General features: G+C 43.3%; 1 protein-coding gene across 4 annotated transcripts in view; it reads left to right on the plus strand.

Moving 5' to 3' along the window:
* The window catches only part of PLXNA1 (plexin A1), a 296,620-nt gene that overhangs the window by 246,908 nt on the left and 28,346 nt on the right, over positions 1–21,366 (plus strand). For all 4 annotated transcript variants that reach the window (XM_053378005.1, XM_053378003.1, XM_053378006.1 and 1 more), the window contains exons 22-23: positions 6,087–6,343; positions 16,861–16,927. In XM_053378005.1, the coding sequence (XP_053233980.1) occupies positions 6,087–6,343; positions 16,861–16,927 (324 nt within the window). The remainder of the gene's footprint in view (positions 1–6,086; positions 6,344–16,860; positions 16,928–21,366) is intronic.

Below are 21,366 nucleotides of genomic sequence, written 5' to 3' on the forward strand. Positions count from 1 at the left end.
TGTAGTTCTGAGGTGTTATCTCTGTAGAAGGAAAATGTACAATGGTGCTGCCATCTCTGTAACGTTGAAGGTCAGTGAAGGTCTAGTATCTCATAATGCTGAAACCTGTGGCCATATTGAGCAGCTGGGTAGTGGGAGATTCAAGATAGCATATGTGATGTGAATAAATACTTTATCTATCAGAAGATTTGATGGCCACCGACTTAGATCGCATTAAGGGGGTACTAGGCAGATTTGTGGGGCAGGGAGGTAAGGCAGTTGATGGCTGCTGGTTGTGCTTGCTCTATGCTGCCTCCAAGATCAGAAGCAGTATTCCTCTGAATGCCAGTTGCTGCCGAATAATAGTGGGAGAGGACTATTGCCATTATATGCTGCTTGTGGGCCTCCCACAGGCATCTGGCTGGGCACTGGGGGAGAATCAGGATGCTGGAGTAGATAGGCTTTTGATCTGATCTCTCAAGTCCTTAATAAAAGGGCCAACATGCTGGCAAGGCATACATTTCCACATGCTGGTCAGAATGATTTTTGGGTCACTGCTGCATGGCTACCATGCTCACTGACATTAATATCAATATTTATATTAATATCACTGCTACTGTCATTTTCTGCAGCACTTGGTTTATTCAATTGGGCTTGTTTGATGCATGACCAGCCGCACATTTCCAAGAGACTTGTCTGACATCATCAGATTCCCTGGCTCCATTTCCCCCAGTGTGGCCTCTCCCTTTCCTTCCCCCCATACCGACTCCCCCTCCCTTCGCCAGCCCTTACACTGTCCGCTTAATTTAGTACAAGCAATTGTGCAAAAATTGGCTTTACGTTTTCCTGTATAACACGGATGTTTTTGATTGGAGAAGTGAGGGGTGGCCTTAACTTCCCCTCACTGCTGACCTCACAGAGTAATTAATGTTGACGCAGGATTCGTAACATATTTGGGAGAAGTAATCAGCTCCAGAACACGATGCAGTTATTAATTACAGAGAATCAAGCGCTTGTCAGTGCAAGTGCACAGGTTGCTCACTGTAGCTAAGCACAGTCCGGTGCTTCTGTGATCTAGTCTTACCCCAGTTGTGGGCCTGCCATCAGGTCTTCTTGCAGCGGTCCTCCAGTTTAAGAAGCTGTTGGATGCTTTTAGCTCTCTAGCACAGGGAAGGTGTTGCTTTGGGTAAAGAGGAAAGGCCTCCATTGTGAGGATTTCACATTGAAAATAGCAGACCATTTACAAAATCAACATATCTGAAATAAATATGGATTGCCTCTTCATTCAGTTCTTATAGATTAAAGTTCTCATTAAACCTTTTGGGACACATTTCCATTGCTCTGTTGCTTCTGGTGTTTGTGGCCTTTGTCTTGCTCATTCAGTAGAGATTAATGGAGTTGAATAGGCTTTATCTATGATTTTGTTCAGTTAGTCAAGGTGGACTTGCATTAATTCATCCTGTGTCTATAGGAGCCTTCTCACTAACCAATGTTAATCTGTGGCGTTTAAAAAACCACCACGCTCTTTAAAATGCTCTTAGGCATGGTGGGGGAAACCTTCTGTTTTGCTACACTTTAATCTGTCCTCCACTCATAATTTCTGGTGGAATGTACATCAAATATATGAAGTCAATTCATAATACCCTTCATTTTTGCTTTGGAAAAAAAAAGTTTCTGCCCTTGTAATTAAAGGGATTCCACTTGAAATGTAAAAACCAGTAACTGTGAATGAGTCCTAGTGATTGTAGTCTGCTATCACCACTGCCCCTAGTTTCCAGTTCGGCTTTCCTGCTCATGTATCCCAGTTGACTTTCATCTATCCAAGCATCACCTGCTAATATATCATCACTTACCATTTCAAAAAACCCTGCCCCAACTCAGCTGTTGTTTTTAGACTAAAGCATGTTGCGGCAAATATTGGCTTTTGGGGGGGGGGATGTTCATGACTTTTATTAAGTTGCCTAATTTTTTTTGAGGACAGAATGTGAGTTACCTGGGTGACAGATTTGGGAGGCACAAATTTAGAGTCCTGCCGTTATGCCTAGTTGGACTGTGTGAATTGAAAAGCGACGCCGTTAGGTTCAAGGCGTACACGATCTGTGTAAAAATGATTGTGTGTAAAGCCCCTTATGAGTTTGAGAAAGCAAAAGTGACAAAAGTAAGTCACAGTTAATTTCATGGCGTGTGGATTCTGGATGTGTGTGCATGCTGGCAATGTGGAGGGGGAGAATAGCACAGAGTGATGGGCAGATGTTTTTGCTATGTATTAATGCTGGTCAGTAGCAAGTGATTACCTTGGAAAAGTCTGTTTCCCCATCTTAACTTGTACCAGAAAGTGTATCCTTTGTGGATTTTCAGATTCCGTCTGCAAGGGTAGCCTGAAATCTAAGCATCTGAATCCGAGAGTTCTGCTTCTATCCTCTCTGGAATGTGCTGGAGGTTTTTTGGCCCATCTGTGTTTCAAGCTCTTGGCAGTTGCTTTGTTGTGATCACACTCTGCCTGTCATTACCTCCTTAATGATCGAGGGGGAAGAGAGTGAGAGAGGGGGCACACAGCAGCCAGGAGACAGGGACTTTAAATTACTGGTACAAGGATAAGGTGAAAACAAAACAAATGAACCACAAACCTTCCAAACAGTGGCAAACAGGAGACTCTGGAGAACAGTGCACCCATTTTAAGAAGTTCCTTGTTCTTTCCATCTTTCCTCATTATTGGAGTTTGGTGTGCTTACTCCATGCATGAATCCCTGTAATCCTGATGAGTAACATTCCCATTATTTACATTTTTTATTATTAAATCTGGATAAATTGGGATGACTTTAGAGTGTGGAACAGTCCTCTTGGAAAAGGAAATGGAAGCATTGCCCCATAGTCTAGATCTGGCAGAACTTTGAAACTGCAGTGCATAATCAGGTATATAAGTTCAAAGAACTAATTAAACGGAGGACATACAAGGCTTTCCCAGCTGTAATTTTAATTTCAGAGAAACCACATATGTTTGGTTGGTAAAATGAAATTACAAGAGGGAAAACCCTGTATTAAATATAACTGGCATGGCTTTTTTAGAAAAAAGACTGATATGATGTGTTTGTAATCTTCTTTTTGTTTGTGATCTTAATTAGAATGAGTTTAGTGCTAGGTATTGCAAATGACTAGGAAGGGGTAGGCACTGTGTGTCCCCCCCCCATTTCCCTTCCCCACTCCATGTGCAATCATGTAATAATAATAATAATAATAATAATAATAATAATAAAAATCCAGAGCCAAGCATAGGGCTGTCATTAGCACTTTTTCTTATCTTTGGGGTTGTTATTTCACTGCTTTTGTGCAAATTTAAACCTTGATTAAATGCTTAATTCTTTTTTGGTCATTTGCTTTTGCTAAAGATTGCACAAAAAGGAGAAGAGCAACGGAGTAAGGGGGTGGGGTGGAGAGGGTGTCAGTTTGCAAGAGGGCTTTGCTTCATTGCTTTCCGAGTTGTAGATGGTAAGCCAAGCCTGCTGAGATCATTTATGTGACAGATGTTTTGTGCTCCTGCTACTACTGCTGCTGCTGCTGCTGCAGCCACCACCACCCTGCTCTATTTGCAGCATGCAATTCTGATAAGATCGCTTATGTAGGACAGGACCAATTTCCGAGCTTATCAAGTGTCGCTGACTTTAGAAGCTGAGCACACAGCCCAGATAGGAGGAACCTGCCATCTGATCCTCCCTTCATGGCTTCTGGGAGAGTGAAGGGCTTTGCTTTATTTTGATCACTGAAAATACAGGGCAGTGGCCTTGCACAAAACCACCTGTGAAATCTACCACGAATGGAGCATTAGGCAGCCCTGCACACTCAGATCCTGGCTAGGAAGAGCCAAGGCAGTGCTGGTTGAAAGACACTTGTGCCTCTCCCCCCCCCCCCAACAGCTACTCCTCTCTCCCATCTCTTTGTTCTTAAACATAAAGAACTCTGGAGGGGTGAGACGGAAGTCACTTTGGGAAAACTTGGAATGGAGTGAAGTGGAGAGAAGAAACAGTATAACCAGGCATAGCTGTTGGTCTTTAGTTACATATGTCTGAGTGTCATTTGGAGGTAGGCTATGGGAGGTAGTTTGGACATTCAGAAGATGAGGGGATTTTAGAAATATACATTTGGCTTCTGAATCTTCACTTCTGTAAAATCTGGTGCTGGGGGTGTCTCTAGAAATATGGCTGGCTTGTGTGTCTGAAATTCCTCCTCCTTCTGAATTGACCTGCAGATTATCCAATTATTGCCTGCTGGGTTTGTGTTGACATGTGTTTTTTTTCTAGACATTAGGAAGCAAAGAAAAAACCCATGTTTCAAACTGTGAGCATTTAGTTTTCAACGACAACCTTCAGTAGCTGCTGGTGAGAGCCATTGATTGGAGACGATAATTCCAATATGTGCATACTTAAAAAAAAGAAGAAGATCTTAAAACATATCCTGCAGCATTGACCATTCTGTTTGCTCTTCTTCTCCCCATTTCCCTCCCCCTGCGCAGTATTCAAGACTACCCAAATGCAGGAATACTTCCTGTGATACTCTCAGATCGTGCGTTAACTAACCTCATCAATGCAGATTCTTCTACTTTTATCATTACTTATATAGCACCACATGTACACAAGACCTTAGAGGAGGATTGGGCAACCTGCAGGTACCATTGGACTTTAGCTCCCAGCAGCCCTAGGCAACATGGGCAGTGAGCAAGAATGATGGGAGCCTAGCCCAACAACATATATAGGACCACAGGTTCCAAACTCCTGCTTTACAAAGTGACATAAGCAAAAGAAAAGTCTCTGCCCAGAAAAGCTAATAGTCTGACTTTAAACAAGAGTCCATTTTAGTTTTGCCCTGGACTTCTTTTGTGGGGGGGGGGGGGGATCTGTAGATGGAGATTCAAGACAGAGACTATTGTTAACGAAGAAAGAGAGTTACTTGTTTCCTGAGTATGGGGCACTAAAGCACCTAAGCAATCTCTGTAGACCAGATGCCCTGATCAGATTAGTCATTAATTATCTGCTTTATGGCTAGGGAGGCACTGAGATCCACTTTGGGATGTAGGGGTGCTCTGACCAGCAAAATCTGAGGACAACTCAGCAGCCGCAGGAGCAGAATATATGTGGGAGAGGAGGAAATGCCTTTTCCTGATTTTTTTTTTTTAAACGCCACTCAAAACAAAACCAGGCATGCTTCAAATGGCATCACTAATCTCAGGGACAGACGGTAACATTTAAGACCATATGCAGAAAGTGCAAAAGATCAGAATTTCCTGTGAGGACAGCTTGGTACACTCAGATCTATCCAGGAAGAATTTGGCTGTTACTCTCCAGCCAAGCCCAGCATTTTGGCAACTTTTCTTATGGAAAAAAAAAAGGATGCCCAACTGAATTCTCTGTTTCTTATAATAAAACCAGAAAATGAGACTTGTGTGTGCACAGGATGGAAAAGAGTATGTATTATATATACTCATCCTCCCATGGAGATATTCTCTATGTATCTTATATAGTAGGCTTTGCAAGCACTGTAAAAGGGAGAAAAATAAAGTAGCATTCATATATATATATGTGTGTGTGTGTGTGTGTGTGTGTGTGTGTATTTGATGCAAGTCAGTCGAAAATTGGTTGATATGTATGTGTTTGACATTAGATCCACAGAGTGCAGAAGCCAAAGAATTACTTTTATAAGGCAAGGTGGAGTGGGAGACAACCCCATTGCCTCGGAAGCATCCAGAATGGAGATTATTGGTCAAAGCAGTTGTACAGGATGGATACGGGATGCAACAGACTTTTGAAAGGACTCGCACATTATTGCTTTATCCTCTAAATCATCACTAAATGGTGATGGCTGGAAAGAAACTCTCCCCAAACGGCAATTCTCAATAATTAGAATGGGGGAGGACAGAGAAGACAGTTCTCACTTTTAAAGTGAATTTTCCTGGTTGCTGCTAAAGTCCACTGACTGTTGGGACAGCAGGCTTTATCTGTTTTGCTAAGTACTCATGACCCTGAGGTCCCTGTTCGTGGCCTTTTGAAATACCGAATCAAAGGAACTCTTAAGATAAGCCTCTGGACCTGAATCTAATGAAGTTTTCCCTCCCTCAGGTCCAGGCAAACGTGGAGAAGTCTTTGACCCTCTTTGGACAGCTCTTGAACAAGAAGCACTTCCTGTTGACCTTCATTCGCACTTTGGAGGCACAGCGCAGCTTCTCCATGAGGGATCGGGGCAACGTGGCCTCTTTAATCATGACAGCGCTGCAGGGCGAGATGGAGTATGCCACTGGGGTGCTCAAGCAGCTTCTCTCAGACTTGATCGAAAAGAACTTGGAGAGCAAGAACCATCCAAAACTGCTCTTGAGGAGGTGAGCATTGCTCTCGGAACATGTTAAAGGGTCTTTGCGAGTTTTTGCTGAGGCAAGCTTTGGTGTTATACAGAAATTGACCTGGGGGAGGGGAGCGGAAATGTGAATGACTCACAGACTTCCCCTTTTCATACTTCACCCTTTACATATTATATTCTAATATAATGTAAGATGGCCTTTGCCACCCTTGTACCTTCCACATGTTTCGACGACAACTCCCCTCAGGCCTAGCCATGTTTGCTGGGGCTGATGGGAGTGGTCACCCAAAACATCTAGGAGAAGCAGGTTGGCAAAGGATGATGTAGGATGATGAGCCCTCGCAGGCTATCATGAGATGTAGTTCTATAGACCAGGGTGGGCAGAAGGAAGACCTCCTGCTAGATCTCTGAGTGAGATGCGGTACATCAACATGGATTTCTGACTCCTGGTTTTTTAACAGTAGCAGCAACAAAAGGAATTTTCCCACCTAAATTTGGTTGCTGAAATGAATTAAAATTAAGCAGAAGTGGACTTTTATGTGGGGGAAAACTGAACTCAGTTCAATTCTGCTACCAATAGTAAATTCCATGGCTCAGAGGCACCCTGGTCTTTCATTCTTATGTACGTCTTTTGCATCTGGCCCTAGCTGGTAGATATTGAGGTTCTGGGGGAGAAACAAAAGTAGATTCAACAAGCCTACCTCTACTGTAGACTACTAGTATTTTAAATTTCTTGAACTCATAATATTACTCCTGTGTCATGTGGCAAAGAAATAGTCATTATTTTCTGCTGCAGAGCAGCTTAGAGGAGTTCAGTGGACAGAGGAACATAAGTGCCTTGCCCGTGCCAAGGAGCTTGCAAATAATTTGATAAGGAAGTCAGTGCTAAAGTAGTTTGGATCTTACTCTGTAAACAGGTCTATGCATATTTTACGATTCTGTGCTCAGACCTTGCAAGGAAATAAATTGTTATTGGGTGGAAAATTCAATAACCCAAGAATCTCCCCCCTCTCCCTTCTGTCTTTAAAAAAATAATAAGAAATTGAAGCCATCAAGGTTTCAGAGATGGGCTTGAGGGTGTGTGGTAAGAGCTTAGAAACCAGAGGTGGGTCTTTGCCTTTAAATGTTTCTTCTATACAGCCTTATTTTGTGAGTCAGATAATCAAACCATTGGGGGGAACAGCCCCCTGCCTTGGAATTAGATGCATAGTAGAGAGAATTTGTTTGTTTCAGAACTCAGTAGATGTCCTATTTCTGTGTTTTAGCTTAAGAACAGTCTCACTCTGTGAGAGCTGGCATCATTTTAAAATCCGAGTGCTAGAAATGGCATCTGTTTCATTAATTAAAACTACTTATCACTGAAGGTTTAATGTAGATTTTTGCCACTTCTCACTGCACCCTGCATTACTTCCACTCTCACTGGCAGTATCCTTGCATCCTTGGCTGCTGACCGCAGCAAGTCATTGCCTGTATTCTTGCATCTCAACCAGCAGTCTGTCCCACAAACCCTGCATTTTACAAATCTCGTAAATGCTCCTGGATGGTCCTGAGGTTGTTAATAGCAAACTCTTTCACCCTACATCCAAAATGACTATGGGCCTTCTCCTGTTGCCCCTTAAACACTATCTGATGTTTTGAATGGATGGCATCAGGAGCAGGCTTCTTTGCTCATGGGTCCAAGAGAGAGGTGTTCTCTACGTATTCGCTTTTGCATTGGGCTCTTACCTTCCCTTGTCATTATTTTCCAATCATTTCTTCAGGGCAGATCCACACCACTCCTCCCAGGTGATTGTTGGGATGGGTTAATGTCAGAGCCCAGCAGATTTTCTTAAGCAAAGAGCCTCAAGACAGGTGAGGGAAGAGTGTGAGCCAGGGGCAGCGTTCCAGCTCCACTCTGCATCTGCTCTGCTTCATCAATTTTTAAATGGTAGCTAGATAGGTCTCCTGTATCACAGGCCAATGAATATTGAAAGAAACACCAGCTGCAGAACCAGTGCAATTATTAAACATACACCACGGTGTCTGTCGCTGTGCTTCCCCTTCTTTGTCCTTTAGCAATCCAGTCCTTGAAAAGTTGTTCCTAATGAAAGCCAATATTTAGAATAACAGCATATTAAGAAAATATATTTAAGATTCCTTATCTGATCATGGGCCATTTGGAACAGTGTGGTGCCAAAGACACAAATGAATATCCTTTCAGAGTGTTCAGCCTAGGATTAGGTCCAATTCACACTTTACAGAGAAGTTGCACATGCTGTGTATATACTTGTTTTTGCACTAGACACCATTAGCACATGAAGGGAAGATGCATATCTGTATGCAGGCAATGAACATGTGCCTGAGATGAGTTCCTTTGCCAGCATCTCCCCACTGCATATTCCTGCATGTTTGAAAATGTGCTTTACATGTCATGTTGGTGTACCTGTGGCAAACAGAACTGCCACGTGCAGTGTAAAACTGAGAGGGTCTGTAATACCCTTGTTAGGTGAATGAGCTCAGGAGCCAAAGGATGGTGACTTAAGAGAATATAGTGTGTGAATTAGCTCTTATTGCGAGTCTAGTCGTGGTGGATATAGCGAAATCTATCTAAAAACGGAGGGAATTTTCAAATGCGCAGTGAACTGAGCAGGAATTTGAACTTAGATCTTCCGGATCCTGGTTCAATACTTTAACCATCTTTTTTCTTTTCTTCTTTGCGATCACTCGTAGCCGAGTAAGATTGTCTTCCATAGACACGGTTTTAACAATGAGTCCGTAAGTGACTGGAGGCCAATTCTGGACCCACACGTCCTTCCACAGTGGGGACATTGGTTTCCGGGTGGGAGTTGATCACAGTGTGGATTTGCCAAGCGTGCCTTCCTCCTAGCATGACACCTTTGGTAAAGGCTGTTCTCCAACTGGAGCGCTCGTAGGCCAGTGTTTCACAGTTGTCAGTGTTTATACTACATTTTTTTAGATTTGCCTTGAGACAGTCTTTAAACCTCTTTTGTTGATCACCAGCATTACGCTTTCCATTTTTAAGTTCAGAATAGAGTAGTTGCTTTGGAAGACAATCATCTGGCATCCACACAACATGACCAGTCCAACAAAGTTGATGTTGAAGAATCATTGCTTCAACACTGATGATCTTTGCTTCATCCAATACACTGACATTAGTTCGCCTGTCTTCCCAAGTGATGTGTAAAATTTTTGGGAGACACTGTTGATGGAATCTTTCGAGGAGTTGGAGATGGCATTTATAAGTGGTCCATGTTTCACAAGCAGATAGTAAGGTTGGTAGTACAATAGCTTTGTAAACAAGCATTTTGCTTTCCCTGCAAATGTCCTGGTCCACAAACACTCTGCACTTCAGTCGGGAGAAAGCTGCACTCGCAGAGCTCAGGCGATGCAGGATTTCGGCATCAATGTTGGCCCTTGTGGAAAGATAACTGCCTAGGTAGGAGAAGTGGTTGACATTTTCCAATGTTACACCATTGAGTTGGATTTGTGGCGCTGCAGAGGGGTTATTTTGTACTTGTTGGTGCAGCACTTTGGTTTTTTTGGATGTTGAGTGATAGGCCAAGCTTTTCGTAAGCTTCTGCAAAGATATTTAGGATGGTTTGGAGGTCATCCTCTGAGCGTGCACACACTACGTTGCCATCAGCATACTGAAGCTCTATGATGGAAGTTACGGTAACCTTACTCTTTGCTTTCAGCCTGCTCAGATTGAAGAGCTTTCCATCTGTTGGATATATGATTTCTGCTCCGGTGGGGAGTTTCCCTTCAACAAAGTGTAGGATCATGGCAATGAAAATAAAGAATAGAGTTGGGGCAATAACACAACCCTGTTTAACACCTGAGCCCACTGTGAATGGTTCACTTTGAGAGCCATTGTTATCTGCGATTGTTGCTGTCATATTATCATGGAGGAGCCAAATGATGTTTACAAATTTATCTGGGCAGCCAATTTTCAGAAGGACAGTCCACAGGGCATTACGATTTACAGTGTCAAAAGCCTTTGTTGTTGTTGTTGTTGGGTGAGCAGGTAGAAGCGAGTTGCAGAGATGATGCCCCAATTTCAGTGGTCAGACTGGAGGAGCTCACCACCGTTTGGGGCAGAGGCCTAGATGTTTGGTCTCTGTTCCTTGTTTCAGCTCTCCCACTCCTTAAGAAGGTCCTCCTGGTAGCTTATCCACTTAGATCCTCTGGTTTGGCGAGGCTGTTTCTGAATGCCAGATTGATCCATAATAAGACCGTGGGACTTCCTTACCTTGTTTCCGCAAACTGTACTTTCTGCAGGAGCTGTAACAAGGTTCAAATTATTGCTTTATCCCATTTCTACCCCACTAATGAGCTCTCTTTCTCCCCACATGGACCCTGTGAGGGAGGTCAGGCTGAGAGTCTGTAAGTGGCCCAAGGTCACCCCATCAGCTTCCTGGCACGGAGGGGATTTGAACCCTGGCCTCTCCCAGGGCCTGATCCAAAGCTCTAACCACTACACCACCATACCCTCCAACATTTCTTAAATGAAATTAGGGACATCTGAAGCTGATCTGGCTGGCTAGGCGGGTGTCCCCTTCCTCCCTCACCGCTCCATGTGCGTCCCTCCCGAAGCTGCGCGCTCGGTGGAAGAGGACGACCATCCCAGATAGAAGGAGTGTACCGTTCTTTGGTTGTTGTTGTTGTTTAGTCGTTTAGTTGTGTCCGACTCTTCGTGACCCCATGGACCAGAGCACGCCAGGCACTTCTGTCAAAAACCTTAGTCAGGTCAATAAACGCGATTATAGCACAGTTGTTCCTATAGGGTTGCCACTTTCAGAACATAAGGCAGACCCACACACTGTTTGATCAATCAACCAGAACACAGCCTGCTGCCGAAGGCAGGCTGCAGCAGCAGATTAACTGGGCAATGGACTGCATTTAGGTTGTTGGGTCACAAGTTGTGCAGGCCTCAGTTTTTATGGGAAAGTGAAAGAGAAGGTTTATGGGCATTGATAATGTGCTTTATCTTGCAAGCATGGATCTGCTTTTCTAGGAAAACAAAGTCAAGGAAACACTCCATTTAATCAAAGCAGAAGGTGAAAATCGGCAGGAATTATATTTGAGCCGACTACGTGAGAAATAAGAAAAAATATTTTTTTTAAAAAATGATATTTATTGGAATTTTCAAAATGCTACAAAATAAAATAGGGACAAAGAAAAATGCAAAATAAACATAATTAACAAATTAAAAAAGAAAAAAGACAAACCCCTCCCACCATATAGATACAGATTCAAACAAAAAAAATTCAAAAAAATTCAAAAATACATCACAAACAATTAAAAACATTTAAAAACAAATTCATTATTTCCCAATCCTCAACTGTCATTACCTTCTTTCTTAGACCTCCTCCTCCTCCCTTTCTTTGTATCCTAGTTGTTAATTATCCCAGCAAATCCTTTCCATATTTCATAATATTCTGTCATTACATTACCCTAAACTGTTTTAGTCTTATCTTTCTATAATAAGATAAATCTTAAAGCTTAAAACTTAAATCTTGTCCTTACCAGCTTCTCATAACCATAACATTCTTTCATAATTCTTTAAACATTTTTGCTAAAGCCAAGTAATTTCATTCCAACATTTTTCTAATGTTCATCAATTTTATAGAACAGTTCTAATGGTAGAGAAAAGAAATACAAACAAGTCCAATCTTCATCCAACGTCCCTTCCTTCTGGTTCCGGGTTTTGTCAGTCCTTATTATCACGTCGATCTAGCTCATTAACCTGGCAACCTTGTATCCGAGGCCCTCAAGTCTCTTCCATGTCCCTTCCGCAGCTCTTCTTCATATTTGTAGCTGTATTTTCCCTTGTCTCCTGCTCGTGATAGCTCCAGCTTGACAATATTTTTAGCCCTTCTCGACAGATCAGCCCCTTTTCCATATTCAACACTAAATTCCATATGGTATTTAACAGCATGTTTCAAAAACCCTCCAAGATTAAGAGCCCCACAATCCCAAACATCTCACGGCCCATTGCCATATTTGAAAAGTCCAGACATCTCAGCATAGGGGGGTCAATCCAGCCCCCCATTTCCAAGCCAAATCAAACTTTTTCTTTCCAAATCTGGCTTTTTCCAAGTTCATTTGTCAAGTCCGAAAACTCATATTCCTGTTGGGCCTGTTCTGTCAAAACACACTCCTGATTTAATTCCTGAGTGGGCTCCACATATTTTCCCACTGCCTGTTCCAAATTTCTAGTCGAGGTCGCCATCCAATTCACCTTTTCATGTAATTGTTCCAGTAGGGCATTTGTTTTATAAAAGACACACAACAAGGTTTCTGAATACATTGTCCTGCAAGGTCAAATGCCTGTTCCCACGATTGTAATCTATAACAGCTGCCGGCTCCCTGGAGTTGGTTACAGTTTCACAGTCTCCCTCTAGGGGGAAAACTTCTATTTGTTCTTGCAACAGAGTTTCCCCTTTTAAGATACTTTGTCAATATTTATTCCTTTCAAATGTGAAGAGGAACAATGGAATCACTATGTTTCTCTTCTTTTCGCTATCTGTCAAAAACACTTATTTCTGGTCAATGAACTTCAAACGTCGGTCCTGACACCCCCGCTCCAGTATCAGGACGGAGGAAAGTTACTTTACTTTAAACTCACTTTAAACAGTCTAAAAATGATCCTCCCCCTTCTCCTGCTGTCAAAGGGGGGTTCCACAATTATAGATGATGGAATCCAGTCCTTTAAAGACGATTTTCTTAGCTCTAGTTTATGTTGTCTTTGCTTTATTCTGTTTACAAAAGAACGGAAGGCTGACTTCCTGTTTAGACCTTCCTGTTCCGTACCAAATTAAGATAGGTATTTTAAGATCCAATTCTTTTCTGCTCGTTAGTCCTTATTTGATGTCCAATTGTTCAAAATCTAAGTACTCACGGGTGCTTGTTGTAAAGTCCAAATTGTCCCAGGAAAGAGGCAGCGCTCTCCGGCAACGGCTATGCGGCTTCGCTCCACGGAAATAGCCGTTGACTCTCAGCACCGCGCCACTTCCCCCTCTTCACTTTGGAGCCCGTTAGTGGGTTCCTTAGCGAGTTGGGGGGGCGCTAAAGGTGCCCGCCGAGTCCCATGGTCACAGGCTTCATCCGCCTGTGATTTTTGAAAGGGTCCCCGCTTCGCCGTAGCGGAGAAGACCCGTTTCCCGCGGAGCTATTCCCTCCAGTTCAGAGGGAGTCCGCCATTGCCGGTGGCGCCACCCCGGAAGTGCCAAATAAGAAAAAATAAATTTTAGGGACGCGGGTGGCGCTGTGGTATAAACCACTGAGCCTCTTGGGCTTGCCGATCAGAAGGTTGCCAATTCGAATCCCTGTGACGGAGTGATCTCCCTTTGCTTGGATCCAGCTTCTGCCAACCTAGCAGTTCGAAAGCACGCCAAAAAGTGCAAGTAGATAAATAAGTACTGCTGTGGCAGGAAGGTAAACAGCGTTTCCGTGCGCTGCTCTGGTGTCAGTGTTCCATTTGCGCCAGAAGCGGCTTAGTCATGCTAACCACATGACCCGAAAAAACTGTCTGCGGAGCAGACAAACATTGGCGCCCTTGGCCAGTAAAGCGAGATGCGCGCCGCAACCCCAGAGTCGTTTGCGACTGGACTTGACTGTCAGGGGTCCCTTTACCTTTTTTTGTTGTTTAGTCATTTAGTCGTGTCCGACTCTTCGTAACCCGATGGACCAGAACACGCCAGGCATTCCTGTCTTCCACTGCCTCCCGCAGTTTGGTCAAACTCATGTTGGTAGCTTCAACAACACTGTCCAACCATCTCGTCCTCTGTCGTCCCCTTCTCCTTGTGCCCTCCATCTTTCCCAACATCAGGGTCTTTTCCAGGGAGTCTTCTCTTCTCATGAGGTGACCAAAGTATTGGAACCTCAGCTTCAGGATCTGTCCTTCCAGTGAGCGCTCAGGGCTGATTTCAACAACAGGCAAGGTGGTTTCTCTCAAAACAATCTGCAGTAATTAACTCTTCCCTCCTGCCTGATACTCCCATTGTTTCATGGGAATTCCACTCAAAATATGTGCAGCTTTTGGTGGGATTTTGATTGTTTTGGTTTTGCTATTTTCAATAACACCCCTTAGCCCCTCCCTTCTGCTCCCTTATAGCAATGAGGAGGCAGTTTCCTTCTTGAGGTCATTAGCGTCACTTGTACTTTTGTGAGCATTTGAATATGAAATAACTGATCTGATGATTAATAGATGGAGCAGCCAAAAAGGCATAAATAAAGAATTTCAATCAGAGCCACCTGCATATTTTTCTCCATTTTAAGGAAGAAATGTGCATAGTTTTAAATATTGTTTGATAAGTATGTTAAGGTGAATCTTAATTTTTGTATCAGAGCAATGTTTTCATTGGTATGAGCTGATGAATAGTGAAGGCAGTCAACACAGACTCAATTCTTACAGCCCTGTCTCTGTATACTAATCTGCTCATGTCTCTGGTGATCAAGCCCTGAGCCTCCACCAGCAGCTCTGTCTGCCTACAACTCTTTACGGTTTCAGTCTTATCTTTTTCCCAGTTCTCCCTTTGGCCTTGGCCTTGATCTCATTCTGGGCTCCTGCTTTGAAATACTTTGGCTGTGTGTGTGTGTGTGTGTGTGTGTGTGTGTGAGAGAGAGAGAGAGAGAGAGAGAGAGAGAGAGAGAGAGAGAGAGAGAGGCTGATGTGCATAGGAAAATATATTGAAACTTCCTTCCTGCTGTCCCCCAGTTTGCCATGTGATGTGCTTTAGACTGGAACTCTTCCTTCCTAGATGACAATGTCTTTAGTCATGGACAAAAAGCAACACAATGATCATATAATGAGAACATACATTCTGGAAATGCAAGAAGGTTCACTTGCAGTTAAATGCAATTACTAAGCATCTGCACTCTGGAGTAGTATGTATAAATATAAAATCCAAATCTTATATTGTCAGTATATAATAGCACATCAATGGGAAACTAGTATGATGCTCTGTTTCTTTACCAAACCTTAACGAGGATCCACTGATATATTGACATATGAATAATTCATTTTTTGTTATATTCAGCGGTTTCTCCAACTCATGCAGACATTGGGAACTTGGCAAACCCCAGAATCGCAAGAGTTTTAGTTTCCCATTAAATGTCAGTATTCCAATATACACTGCTGCAGATCCTCATGATGTCACTACATTGATCTGTTTAACATGGTCCCACACTCAGACGGAAGGAAGCGAGACTCCTTAGCTCTTTCTTAGCATATCTCTGTCCGGTCAAGTATTATGGTGTGCTAGAAATGATAAGTGAGAAACAAGTGCAATAAAACCGAGCCTCTCAGATGCTGATAAAATTTGGGCTCTTTTTATCCTACCTTTCTCACAATACTAAAGAGGAGGAAGAAGCTTTTCATTGATCACACTCTCTCACATGCAGTGGAATTTATATAAATTGCTCTCCCCATATTTTGCTGTAATAGAAACCCATGACTGCTGTGGATGGGACAGGCATTTGAATTGCAGCTTAGAGATGTAAAAAATAAAACAAAAACACTGTTTGAAAAAAATTGCAACATATTCTAGACTCATTCATGTGAGTCTTAAGCTGAAATTGGTTGTAGACATCCCCTCCACAACCTATTGCAAGAAAACAAACAAAACCCATCTTAATCATTCAATGGGGGTATAATCAATGAAAAGAGGCAACTCAGCTCACTACTAGACCAGACCAGAGATTGCAATGATGCTTGGCAGCATTGTCTGAAGCATCACTTAAGCTTCTGGAGGCTGTCTTCCTTTGTGGGGAGTAAGCTGGGCCAGTTGCTCCCCCCCCCCAAATTTTGGAAATACTATATGTTCCTTTTTTCCTTTTTAAGGGGAGGCAATGTCTACCACCTGGTTTTGGAGTTGGTCAGTGTGAGCTCTGTCATGGATGCTTTAGCTGAGATTCTTGCATTGCAGGGGGTTGGAGTAGATCACCTTTGGGATCCCTTCCAACTCTACAGTTCTGTGATTCTATGTTCAATTATGTATGGCTGTTACAGAGTACTTTCCAGCTGAGATTATTCACTGATATACAAAAGTATTTCAACATAGTTCAGAGTTTTCTTGCCTTTCCCAGCTATTGCTCTCCTACAAAATGTTAACTGGGAAGCTTTGTGAATTCCATTAAACTCAGTGAAAATACAGATCCTTGAACTCTTTAGAAATGCGGAGCAAGGGCCAGAAGATGATTCTGGGGAGCAGTCTCTGGAGATTTGCTGATGGAGGTTGGGTCAACTCTTTTTCTTTAGCTGTATTTTTATTGCTGTGGCCAGCAGGAGTCCAGGTTTTACTCTAATGAGCTCTGTGGGGGCAAAGTGGGATTGGCTGTTGCCAGGACTATCTTTAGATTTTGTCATGGCAACCCCCGTGTTCTGGCTACCTTCCTCTTTGCTTTGAGGTTCCTGCCTTTCATGGTTTGACCTTTAAAGCCTTTAAGAGAAAAAGCAAAAGGATCTGAGACTTTGAGAAAAGATCAGAGGCCTCTGATTTTTCCTGTTCTCACACTTACTCCCTACCTCCCCTACAGGACTGAGTCGGTGGCTGAAAAAATGCTGACAAATTGGTTCACGTTCCTTCTGTACAAGTTCTTAAAGGTAAGAGTGGAGCATCTTGTTAACCATGTAGAATGAGGCTGGGGAAAAGATTTGGGTGCTTGATTTGTAAAAACCATTGCTTGTGTCTTGGGAATCAGGAACACCAAGGTTTGGGAGGGCTGGTTCCACATTTGGTATACCCCAATTTTCTGCAAAACTAAGCTAACAATTGTTACCAGTCTTCCTATTCTTTGCTATCACCACGTGAACTTCTAGATAACATTTAGAGAACTTGGATGCGTTTAGAAGTCACTCTGATGCACTGTTCCACTCACTTTCCTGATATCCCCAACCCTTTCCTCCATTCATGATAAACCAGTTTGGTGCAGAGGTAGGTTAATGGTTTTAGGGAGGTGCTGATAGAAGGAGGGACTGAACTGCTGAAGGATGATGGAACAGCGTAAACAATTGAATTCCCTACATGGAAGGGAAACAAAAAAAAACCGGCGATTGTCATTGTTCAACCAGAATTGTTGTGGCACTGAATTACAGTATTTCCCAGGATCTCAGTGGAGGTGGCATGGCTGCAGTTGCATTAAATTGGTGCATTAAGTTGGTGCAAGGTTCCCTTCCCACCCATTACAGCTCATTAGTATGCTGTACATTTCTTCCTTTGGTCTTGTCTGCTGGAGAAAAATCAGTAGGCACAAACAGATTCAGGTACATTCCGTGGAGGTAAAACCTGCAGGCCCTGCCTAGCCCCGAGCTACGAGCTGCTGCACCATGGATGAATTATGGCTGCCATTGCCTGGCACTGCTGTGGCCCATGTGTCAGGGGAGCTGTAGTTTACCCGCACTCCAGAAGGAAACCCAGGTTAATGACAGTTACATAGACCTGTTTGTCAGTCAAAAGTGATGCTTCACTGGGATCTTGCCAGACTTTCACTCAGCAAGTCATTGTGGCGCAGAGCTGTTTTTCGTGGGATACCATCCCTCATTAAGATAAAGAAAGCTTGAATTGTTTCCAAGCAAGTTGAGAGCTATGCAGAGACTGCAAGTGATCGGCCACTGAGAGGTGATTTATGTTATCGCTTACATGCACTTCGCTCTTTGCCTCTGTCTAGGGACGTCCCATATCTATAAACGTATATCACTACTGTAGAGCATATATCACTTTGCAAGGATGTAAGGAGAACAGTGCTTTTTTGCTGTTTAAACATTTTTTTCTTAAAACCCAGCTCTGTATATCCTTGTTTCGGTGTACTGTCTAATCACCATTGCGTTAAGTTGGTCCTATGGGCGACAATGTTTACTTAATTCTAGCTACAGCTCTTGCATGACTTTGGGATTTGGCAGGGGCCAGGTGAGGGAATAATTTAGGAGAGCTCAGGTGGTGAAGTCATGGAATACATGAGTTTGTTGGGAGAAAGGCTAGAAATGGAAGGAACCCATTCCTAATATACTGCTGCCTCTGCCACAGACTCTCAGCTGTAGAGGCTGCCTGAAGCTTGGGATGGGGTTTGGCTCCTTTCCAACACCAAGGGATTCTGTAGCCAGAAGCTTTTTTATTTTTGCAGCTCTTCTGCAGAAGCCTCAAAGTTCTGCAATAGCCCACTCTTTAAGGAAGGGTTGTGGATCATGCTTTGCATGAGAAAGGTCCCGTGTTCAATTCGCAGCATCTCCAGGTATGACTGAGAAGAAGCCCTGCCTGAAACCTGGAGTAGCTGCTGCTGGTCAGACAGTTCTGAGATAGATGGACCAATGACTTGACTCAGGCAACCTCATATAGTAGTATCTTTACTGGGTCTGTGACAGTACAATAAAGATAATAATTCTTGAATTTATATTCTAGAGTTTTTAGGAGACCCCTGTTCCCTTCACAGAACTCAACATTCAGCCTGGGATCTCTGGGAATTGTAGCTCTGCGAGGGGAACAGGGGGTCTCAGTTCTCAGCATCTTTAATAAACGGCACTACCCAGGATTCTTTGGGGGGAGCCATGACTGTTAAAGTGGTATCATAGTGCTTTAAATGTATGGTGCAGATGTAGCCTTAGCCTTAAATGTAGAGTTCCTATATAGCCATGACCAAGAGAAGGCTTCATGTAGCGTTTCAAGCAAAGGTGCACAAGTTTTTGAGAATGTGGTGCTGTGTGGTCTGGTCTAGAAATACACCTCAAGCTGTGTGTAGGAGACACCGGGAGCCCATGTGGTGCTTTAAAAAAACCCCAAAAAGTCTCTCCTTCAAAAATATCTCTGTGCACTGAGCTCCTGGAATAGATAAATTGCATTCCAAGCTGGATAAAGGAAGGGTTGACTTCATGCTGCTGGAATTTGGCAGCGCCATTTGTCACCACCCAAATCCAATGGACTGGCTCTTTCCATTCCTCCATTCCTTGTGCATGCAAGCACAAGTATATAAATCTGTCCTGCAGGTTAGTTACCAAGCTCGTAGAGCTGCTTTGAGGAAGAGGAGCAGGATCACATCAGTTGCTGAAGTTCATTTCCATGCAGCGTTCTCCTTCCCTCTTCCCACATCTCTGAAAGGTACAAAGCAATCGAGCCTACCAGAACGGTTGCCACTGCAGATGGTCATTAGTGAGCCAACATATACCGAGTTCTAATGATAATACACACACACACACACACACACACACACACAAACACAGCCAATGTTGTTTTATGTGCTTAAGCTTCTGGAAAGCATGGTCCTTGGTACATTTGAACATTGATCCCCGCTGCCCCCAGATTTTCTGCATTCGGAGAAATGGGCTCTACAGTCTCAGGGCAGCGTTCTTTCACAGCACAGATCAGAGTACACATGTGGTGGCTTTTCCCCAATTGATTTGGGGACAAAATATTTAATCTGCTATCCTTAATAACTAAGCAAACTGTCCCTAAATCTCCTGTACTTGCTCTTGCTGCCCATTTACCGGCCCAAGGCTGCTCCATAGAGACATTTTGACTTTCCTCCTGACAGCTGCTTGCATGGCTATTGGGGGGATGGAAAAGGCCTCATTTTATGCTTGAATCATGGTGCCAGTGCATGTGGCAAATAGATTTATCAGAAAAGTTTATTCGCATGAATTGTCTTGAATATGGACCAGGCAAAGCCTAATGCTTTTGCTGTCACCCAATTTCCCTTCCTCTCATTTATAAGCGATTCAGTGGGGGAATTCCTCCCATCTGCTACCCAGATGGTCTTCTGGAAAGACTCAATATAACAGTGACCCCAGGCCATTGCCTCACCTTCCACCAAGCCTTTTCTTCATCCCCTTTCCACCTTTACTCAAGATATATAAGAAACTGTGACCCATTATTTTGTTCTTTTAATCTCCTTTGCCGCTTGCTTGCTTGCTTGCTTTGTGCTTGTGTGTTCTGTTGCTTGTATTATACAGTTCAAAATTCTTCAATAAAAACTTATTACAAAAAAGATAGCTCTGACAATATGTGAGAAGGAAACCTTCTTGCTGGTTTTTATTTTGTTTGGAGTGGCAGTAAGCCAGGCTTTATTTAAAACACACACACACAAAAGATAAAAACAGACTGGTCAAAAACTGACCATATGGCAAGTTTTAGTTTGAGAGTTTATGAAGGAGAATGAGAATTTCCCTAGAAAATAGAAGGGTGCATTCCCTATAGACATGCTATTGCTGACTATGATGTAAATTTGTAGTTTAGTTCATCGTGTTCAGACTTGGTTCTTAGAGCTCTTCAACCATTACATCTCATACGAGCCATTGTCATTTGAGCCAAGTGCACTACGGTTGCAGCCACCTACCTTTACCCTGCTCCGTGTTCCAGTCTCCTCAGTACAAAAGAGCAATGTATGTAACCAGCAGCAAGAGACAGCTCCCATCAACTGATGTCTAGAATATCATTTCTCTGAGTAGCTTTAAAGGGGTGAGGATTGCAGGTGGTTGTGAAATGAGAAGTAGTAGTCAAGATACTTGAAACAGGCTTCCCCACAAGCACTTTGCCAGCAGGGAAATATATGGTCCCACCCCACACTGTAGCAAAAGCACATGCAAATCCAGCAAGTGAACGTACTTGCATTTTTGTGTGTGTAGCCTTTGGTGAATTTTTGCAAAAACATGTCTTTGGAGAAGGACCTGACAAGGGAATGCCTCTGCAGCTGGGGCATGAGTTTGTGTCCTTGGGTCAAAATGAGCTGTTGATGACCAAAACAAAGGAAAGAAAGAAAGAATGGTGGTATCTTATATTTACTGCCTTTCCTGTAGGGAAGGGTTTGTAGGAGCACCTCTGATTTGCAGCACTAAGGATGCCTCCCAGATTTGGCTTATGTTTATACACTTGCTGGTTGGCCCATATGTCCTCAGATAGGCACGAATTATTCCCATGGGTGTGTCAGGGACCAGAAGAGGTGGTGGAGCTAAGGACTCCAGATCAGAAGAGGGAGAGCATATGTGGCCAGTTCAGAAGTGCTGCTACCCAACAAGCTTGCGGGGACCAGTGTCCCATCAGTCAGAGGATGTGGCAC

Source organism: Podarcis raffonei, chromosome 2 (genome assembly GCF_027172205.1).
Source record: "Podarcis raffonei isolate rPodRaf1 chromosome 2, rPodRaf1.pri, whole genome shotgun sequence".
In the NCBI taxonomy this organism is placed as follows: Eukaryota; Metazoa; Chordata; class Lepidosauria; order Squamata; family Lacertidae; genus Podarcis; species Podarcis raffonei.